The 9,152-nt window shown below is 37.9% G+C and overlaps 1 protein-coding gene across 1 annotated transcript; it reads left to right on the top strand.

Annotated features, from left to right (window-relative positions):
- The first annotated feature begins 5,726 nt into the window (after window positions 1–5,726).
- On the top strand, window positions 5,727–8,829 carry LOC109031914 (NADH-cytochrome b5 reductase-like). Its single transcript, XM_019043764.2, has 2 exons — window positions 5,727–6,662; window positions 7,925–8,829. Exons 1-2 carry the CDS (start codon window positions 6,134–6,136, stop codon window positions 8,392–8,394), a joined length of 999 nt encoding a protein of 332 aa, XP_018899309.2. The 5' UTR covers window positions 5,727–6,133; the 3' UTR covers window positions 8,395–8,829.
- Window positions 8,830–9,152: the final 323 nt, after the last annotated feature.

Raw genomic sequence — 9,152 nt, 5'->3', positions numbered from 1 at the left:
TTTAAAAATAGGAATTTGGGAGCGAATTTTTCACAAAATATGCATCAAGACCAGTTTCACTTGAAATTGTTAATATCTCAACTTTTAAAAACTGCACTAATGCGCCTTGACCTCCAAGCCCCTCGATTTCACTTCAATGCAGGAATACCAGAGAGAATTTAAATGAGGCCTTAAGTATTCTTTATGATGATTAAGGGGAAAAGATTAACATAAAAGAATCCTAAGGAAGCTGAGTTTATATAAATGTAGGAACTTTATTTACAGGAAATTTTTTATAATTCATTATTTACAGTTACCTCAGCTGGTTTATCACTTTAAAGCTTACCAATTTCATTCTTGAATTTAGTGATTGTTTCTTTAGCATTTTTAAGACGGTCCTTGTACTCGCTAATTTCTTGTCTAATCTTCTTTTTGGCATTTAAAATGGCTTGAAGGGTTTCCTCGAGTGGTTTCACAATAACTGGAATAGTTTTGTCGCCGTAACAGACAACACATTTTTCGGGCATATTTTTAGTAGTAATGATAATCTCTCGAATTTTTTTGCATTAATCTACACAGGGTTATGTGTTATAGTGCTTTTCAAAGATTTATTGCTCTACCCTTCAATTTTAATATATGAATGGTCGAAAATGTGCTGTCTATTACGCTGACTTTTTACCGTGTAACAGACAGCCTATTTTCGGAATTTACATAATATTAATTGAGAAGTAGAGCAATAAATCATTAGAAAGCGTTATAATAGGACCCTTTTAAGGTTAATGCAAAAAAATTCGAGCGATCATTATTTTTACTAAAAATATGACCAAAAAATGTGTTGTCTGTTACGGCGACAAAATTATTCCAGTTATCGTGAAACCACCCTCTCCTTTTCATCAACTGAAACAAATTAGAATTAGTCACCTAAATTAATTTTAAAGCAACTTTAAGTTAACAATTGAAAATAAAAAAACCGAGATAAGAATAATATTAAAAGATGAACATTCCAGATACAATAAAGAATACATTTAATCTTGCAGCCAGGGCTTCGTTCTAGGCTAACCTTCTTAGTTCCATTTCATAATCGTACCTTTGATGCAAAAGGTCTTCATTTACATCTTTCCTTGCTTCATGCTAACCAGATATTGATTGCCGAGGTCAAAAAATGCGTAACTCTGATTGTGACATTACTAATCTCCTCTCTTGTGTCCCTTTTTTTTAGAGGAAACTAGCCCAAGTACAGTTTTTTTTTACATTTTCTGTAAATTCCCCATACTCATTCATAACCATTCACAGATAGTTTTAAAGAGATAATTTAATTGGTTCTCTTTTAAAAAATAATACATAATTGGGGATTTTTAAAGACTTGATAATATCGAAAAGGAGCTATCTTTGAAATTTTGACAAACTTACTTTCTTAAAGGAATCTTCTCTTAATGGATACGCAAACCAGCCCCTAAAAGCCTACGACTGGTTTTCTTGCGAAACATCATTCAAGGGGGTCCAATTCAACAATAATTTAGAAAAGGAGCTATCTGCAAAGAGACTTGAAGTCAACCTAAAGTGTTGCTAAAATACACTTTCTATCTTTACTGATAAGCTGCTGTGTTCCTTAGATTTGCCTATCATTCTTAGCTAGACAGAGAACTGTCCAGTAGTTCTAACAACACAAAGCAACTAAGTAAAAATGTTGCCTTTTGAATTTAATTTCACACATGCTTTGTCACACAATAATATGTGTTCCACTGGCACTGGCACGGAAAAAACACGACACGGTGATAATATTTTTCAGGAGAGATCTCAGCACAATAGAAAGGTCCTTTTATTTATGCGAAAATTGTATGAAAAAGGGGCCATATCCATTTTATTATTTCAGTTCCAGAATTCATTTTTTCTGGTTTTGCTCTGGATTTACTCATTACTATCATACACAGTATCAAACCTTCAGTCTCGAGATTTCACTAAATATTCACTTTCCGATCAGTTTTTTGGCTCTTCTGAAAAATTAAAAAAAAAAGGAGATGGCGTTTCTTCGAAATTATTAATTCAAAAATTACAATGAAAATGTAAATTTTTCAACTCCAGCCCTGAAAATGCAAGTTTGGTAATAATGAAGCGGTAGCTCACAAGGGTATTAAAAGTTGAATGAAATATTACAATCAGTCTCAAGTTTCCACGGGCCTATGGTAGCTGGATGAGGATTTGTTAATAACTTTTCCATGGACGCAATTGGATCTTGAAACACTATTTCTTCTTAGTGCTCTGATACAAGAATTTTTTCAGTAACTAAAATATCTGGATTTGTTAAAAAAAGCTTCAGCATGTGGTAGACTGTTACCGAAACAAAAATGAAAGTAACGGTCACTCTGTAAAGTAAAGACTCGTTGGAAATCAAATGAAAAATTTATTGAAGATGATATCGATTAATATGTCCACTCCAGAAACTGCAACAAGTGAATGATGATAACAATGTTTATTATTATGAGCGATATCTCAAAAGTTCCCTGACAGCCAGATTAAGTACTTATGATGGAGCAAAGCTCTTTCATAGTCTCTTCCACTTCCCTACACTGCCCAGCAACATTAAAGGGTATGAATGCGTTATGTATTCCATTATTGTTTCAAGGCCACCCCCATTGACTATCTACCTGGAGGTTGCTTTTAAAATGGCAGAAAAATGGAGCAAAAAGACACAGGTAAAAATTAGAGAAGGGTCTTAGGAGGCCTTCCTCCAGATGAACACAAGAAAATGACTCAACGACTTAGCCTTTTTCATATCTATACAAAATTATGGATTTTCGCTAATCCGGGAAGACGGCAACATTGCTCAAGATTTTCCACTCGGATTTTCTCTTTATTCGAGGATAGTCCTTGGAGTGTATACTCAATATAAGATGAATCAAATCGGATGAACAAATGAAACTGACGTAACGCCTAAAAGCCTGTTCCGAATTTCCGCGACTCGACTCGAATGGATGATGGGGCGATTCGGCAACATTGCTCAAGATTTCCAAATTGGATTTTCTCTAAATTTTTCGAGGATGTTCCAGGGAGTGTATACTCAATATACCTACAATGTGTCAAATCGGATGAATAAATGAAATTGTGGAATCACCCGGGCCAATCCGAATTTACGCGACTCGCGAATATTGGATATTCGGAAATTTCGGCAACATTGGTCGAGACTTATTCCCCTTGGATTTTCTCTAAATTTTCCGAGGATGGTTCCGGGAGAGTATACTCAATATAAGTTGAATCCAACCCGATAAAAAAATGAAATTGACGAAACGCCTAGGCCTGTTCCGAATTTACGCGACTCGCGAATATTGGATACTCTGAAATTTCGGCAACATTGGTCGAGACTTCCTCTCGGATTTTCTCTAAATTTTCCGAGGATGGTTCTGGGAGAGTATACTCAATATAAGATGAATCAAATCGGATGAACAAATAAAATTGTGGGAACGTTAGGGCCTGGTCGGAATATCCGCGACTCGACTTGTATGGGTGATGGGGAATTTCATCAACATTGCTCCAGCCTTCCACCTTGCATTTTTCTAAATTTTTCGAGGATGGTCCTGCGGGAGTGAATACTCAATATAAGATGAATCAAATCAGATGGACAAATAAAATTGTGGAATAACGTTAGGGCCTGGTCGGAATATCCGCGACTCGCGAATATTGGATACTCTGATATTTCTGCAGCGATAGTAATAATAGGCAGTGTAAGATGTTGAGGTTTCGATGTGAATTCAAAATAACTTCGAAATTCAAGTTTCAGTACAAGATTTTTCGATTTTTCCCCCCTTTTTCACTCAAAGACATGTCTTTCCTTGTGCTTTATTCACTTCTGACTTTCATCCATAGAGTCGTTCATGGGTGCCGGACACGGGAGCTGTCAGCAATAGATTTCGGGTGCAGATTGCAAAACGACGGTGGTGGCGCGACTGCGGATTGCACAGGAGTTAGGCCGCTCCGTGAGAATACATGAACAATACCTATATGAAGCATGTGGCTCATTTTAGAACTTTGACTTTTAGAAGTTTTCTTGCTGGACTGTATGAGCCCCGTCCCGTGGAGACGGTAACTGGGAAAAATCCCAGAAGTTTCATTCCTGCGATTCGAACTTGGGACAAATCCTATGAAAACGTCCCGTGGAGCGACAAGGCCTTACCTTTCTCCTCTTGTATTTTAATCTCCCTAACAGGGAAACTTCCGAGCTGCCGCCTCCGATCGGCTGAAAAAAATTCGTACGAACTCTTTGGATGAATTTATTTGACCCATATTTTTTTGTTTTTTCCAATGCCCCCCCCAGAAACACCCCAAAAAAATTCCGGAAAGTTTTGCTTTGACCGCTTGAGTCTATATACGCAGTATAGCAGCACTCTCTCACCGTAAAGCGGTGGCTCTGCGGTAGTGCGCTTGCCTTGTGAACCGACGGGTCCGGGTTCGATTCCCGGGCGCCGCGCCAAATTTTTACGACCGAATTTTATATTCTCACACATTTTCACATCGATTCCCATTTGATACATTAGATCTTAAAACATCAATTAATTTACAACCATCAACGATCAAGAACTTCTTCAATTTGAAATATAGATTTTTTTTTTGGGAGGGGGGGAGGGGTCACGCGCGCGATATTCTCGCCAATCACTGTACTTTCACATTAGCAGACGACCGCTCCGCCCCCTCACATCAACATATTTCTCCCGATCACCCGTATGCGTCATGTTTTTTCCCATCATTATCCAGAAAATGATAATGAAAAATTACTACGAACATTCAAATTAAAAATGCTACAATTTTTCATTATCATTTTCTGGATAATGATGGGAAAAATCATGACTCATACGACCGGGCGACATGACTCATGAATCATTCGGGAGAAATATGTCGATGTGAGGGGGCGGAGCGGGTCGTCTGCTAATGTGAAAGTACAGTGATTGGCGAGAATATCGCGCGCGTGACCCCTCCCCCCTCCTAAAAAAAAAATCTATACTTCAAATTGAAGAAGTTATTGATCGTTGATGGTTGTAAATTAATTGATGTTTTAAGATCTAATGTATCAAATGGGAATCGATGTGAAAATGTGTGAGAATATAAAATTCAGTCGTAAAAATTTGACGCGGCGCCCGGGATTCGAACCCGGGCCTACCGGATCACTGAGCGAGCGCGCTACTGCAGATCCACCACTTGATAGTAAGAGGATGCTGCTATACTGCGTATATAGACTCAAGCGCTCAAAGCAAAACTTTCCGAATTTTATTGCGCATTTTTTGCGCGCATTTATTGCTAATTAGTTTTTGATGAGTCGATATTTTCTAAATTTCTCATTTTTAATAAATTTTCCGCTTCATATATAAAACCTTCTTTAGCATGTACAGCATCAACTTGTTTTGAATCCCCCGCCACCTCTTTTTAAAAGTCAGAGAGTTTTTAGAATCTTGTCCATCTGTATTACAGGTCGTCAATTTTTACAGCCCACAAGCTGTTCGTTAGTTCCTCAGATGTCCGATTCAATTTAGAGATTCAATTCTTCAATCCCGCGGCCAAAGTTTGTTTACATCATACGAGCGCCCTAACTCCTGTGCAATCCGCAGTCGCGCCACCCGTCGTTTCGCAATCTGCAGTGCACCCGAAATCTATTGCTGACAGCTCCCGTGTCCGGCACCGAGTCTTTCATCCTCCTTCCTACAAGTTGACAACATGGTTCAATGTTGGTTATGTTCTTTTGTTTACAAACAATCGAAGTAATTCGTTATCACTGTTGTTATCACTTGGTTAGTTGGTTACTTGGTTATCACCAGTTAGCACCTTCATCATTTTCAATTTTGCAAGTGTAAATATATGAGCACACATTTTGTACAATTCTCTCATTTTGTTTTCGAAACGGTCCTTGGATTTTCAGTATTTCTTCCCTGTTTGTTTTTGTTGGAACACTATTAAGTCCCATTTGCGTGGTGTCGATATTATACTGTTGCCTTAAGAAAGTACTATGCATGAAAATACATCCCCAATCCTTCCAGAAGTTTTCATGATGGTTCAAGTGGCAACTCATTCTTCATTATTTTGCAACTCTGTCGGTTTAAAAATTACGTATTCAAACAACTCATCGGAATCCTGACATTGAGCATCTCTTCGCTGAAAATCGAAATGATCGATGGAGCCTGTCAAACCCAACAGTTCAGACTGCTGTGGATCAGGTTGTGTGCCGTGTATCGTCGATGTCTACGAAGCAGAGTTGAGGAAGTGGAAAGAAGGTAGCACAGCATCGGTCAGCCACAAACAGAGATGTGATCTTTTATCAACACTGCGGTACCAACCGTTCAGAATTTTTGAAATCTCATTATTAGCACAGGACATTTTCTTATTTAGATTTCAAGCATCTGCGGCAAGTCACTGTTCTGACGAACAGACGGCTTTTGAAATCTCAGGTCATCTGCCATATCGGCCGAGCCAACATCTTATTATGCGATGCCCTCGTCTGAAGACTTCTGGGTTCCAATCGTCTGATATGGCAACAAGCTCTGAAACGTCACTGGGTAGAACTGAGGTGGAAAGCGAGTTTATTTCCCGAGCATACACTCCTATCAGTCTGGCAGATGAGGAAAACAACTGCTGCTTTGACACGGTCATCAAGCTGTATGAGAATGGGCTGATGTCTTCAGTGCTTCGAACGCTACAGAGAGGTCATCTACAAATTTATTTTCTAATTTACTTACTTATTTTAATTCCCTATCAATCATCTTGATATTTTTGTATCCTAGTAGTAGGGACTGTAAAAAAATCTCTTGGAAAAACTTGTAAATTTTAATCGAGAAACCCTTAATAAAACTTTTTTTTACACTTCAAGTATCCGACAAGGGATAATCCTGCGCTTTACCATCCCTAGAGCCCCATCCCCTCTCCGTCCCTAATCAAGCCAGTCCCAGGTAACCATCGTTTGAGACCATCAAACTCGGGTCACCGACCGGGAATCGAACCCGGAAACTCCTGAGCATAGAGCAAGCGCTACAACCACTACACCACAGGAGGCCGACTGTTGAAATTTACAAAGAAGGAAACCCGTTTTGGGATTTTTATATTTAAAATTTATGAGAGGTCAAATTTCAATGCCATAATTGTTGAATGAAACTGTTAGAAAACTCTTAAATAACTCTTGAAAATAATATATTGGTTTTGAACACAGTTTTTACTTTAATACCTCACGTTTTTACGTAAAAAAAAATCACTGAAATTGTTTTTAAAAAATTATCATGAGTCAAATTTCTTTGCCGTGTTGAATTCTTGGATGATTGCTTCTGGCTGCACATGCAGTTTCTGATGAAACACTTGAAATTTAATTTTCCATCTCTGAGTAAAATGTAGGTAAGTAATTATTCTTTTTGCGAAAAAACTGAAATTTCAGTATTTTTGCCTGAATTAACAGAAATTGCTCGGCTGAGGTTTTTTTCTCTCCATAATTCTTGAAATTTGGCAACACTGCTTTTCCTCCATTTATATCCATTGAAAATATCGATACATTAAAAATATTTTACATAATTTTTATGGATGAAAAACTGTGTTACCAACTTTCCAGAATCATCACTGATACTAGAGTATATTTTACATTTGAGGACTTTTTCGGTAAAAGGGCGGATGAGGCTTGCAATGCTGCTGAGATCATTCAATTTTTATAGTACTTGCGGTAATTGAAATTCATTCACAGTCGACTTACTTCGTAAACAAGTAAATATCAACAAGTAATAAGCAAACAAGTAACTTCACAATAGTAAGGAAAAACTCGGAACAGATTCAGGGAAAAATTCATAGCGGAATTGTTGAGTAAGTTACCTCCAACTAGAGAAGTGCATCGCACAATCTTTGCAGCATTGGAAGTCTCATACGCCTTTTTACCCAAAAATGCCTCATTTGATAGTGGCATATAAAATGGATTGATCTTATATTCCAGGTGACTTGGTCTATTTTCGAGGTCCTTACGGAGGCTTTGAACACACGCCTGGACTGTATTCATCCCTGACAATGGTGTGTGCAGGAACTGGTCTAGCGCCAATGATAAGCATCATCAAATCAATACTGCGCAACGAGGATGATGAAACGCTAGTATTACTCTTATTCTCCGTATCCAACTTTCAAAGTATCATTTTGCGAGAAGAGATCAGTAACTTCTGTCGCAACTGGAATATGAAAGCGAAAATTTTTCTGAGCGGCGAGAGGAATTGGAGTGAAGTCTCACAGCACCTACGGCACGGTGAAGCGATTCTGTGCCAGCGAATAAATCAAGAGACCATCGAGTCAGAGGTGTGCAATCGACAGAACAATCAGGTTCTTCTGTGTGGACCTGAAGGTTTTTGCCAGGACGTTCAAACTTGGTTGCGTAACACAAAGTTTGATGTGGAGCGAAGGCTTTTTATTTTTTGATGCCTTCAGAAATACTTTATTTTAAGAATGGTCAAAGACTGTCCTGCAGAAGAATTGGCTGCCTCTTGCAAAGTTTAATTCAAGATCTCCAGATTGTGTGATAAAATATAAATGTTCTACATGGGTTTTAATAACAGGAAGTGCTGATTTTGTAGCACTGGGTGGCATTGAAGGTTGCCAAGTTGAGCAGTTAAATGTGGATATTTTAAAAGCGTTTAAATAGCGGAAAGTGCTGATTTTTGGAACTATCTGGCAACAATGGTTTAATTTCCAGCCAAGTTGTTCTGTTTTCTGTCGCTTTAAGCCGTAACTTTTATTCAAAGATCAAATGAAGACTCTCCTGTTAAAAATTTTGCAGCACTATCTGGAGGTTGATGTTAATCAAAGACTGTTTGTTTTTTGAAGCTTTTAGAAATAAAGTTTATTTAAAGTTAAGAGAGGAATTTTTATTTTTTCAAGTCTTCGACAAAAGTGAATTTGACTTTAAGGTTGGCTGTCCAGAGTCCCCCTGAGGAACTGGCTGTATATGAATTTTTAGAGTAAAGACTATTTGTAGTTAGATACTCCTGGTTGTAAATTTCCTTTAAAAACTAAATAAATAATGTGTACAAAAGAATCTGCACCTCAAAAAGTTTCTTGTTGAAACCGGATTATTTTTTTTTTTTTAATGCTTCAACTGATAGCTTTTTGATGTTCATAGTAGTTAAAGTTGGAAAGTCCCCCCCCCCCCCCGCGAGATTTACAGCCGATTTTGGACT

Source organism: Bemisia tabaci, chromosome 10, assembly GCF_918797505.1.
Source record: "Bemisia tabaci chromosome 10, PGI_BMITA_v3".
Classification (NCBI taxonomy): domain Eukaryota; kingdom Metazoa; phylum Arthropoda; class Insecta; order Hemiptera; family Aleyrodidae; genus Bemisia; species Bemisia tabaci.
The sequence above is the reverse complement of the archived record's forward strand: the minus strand, read 5'-3'. Positions and strand labels throughout refer to the sequence as shown.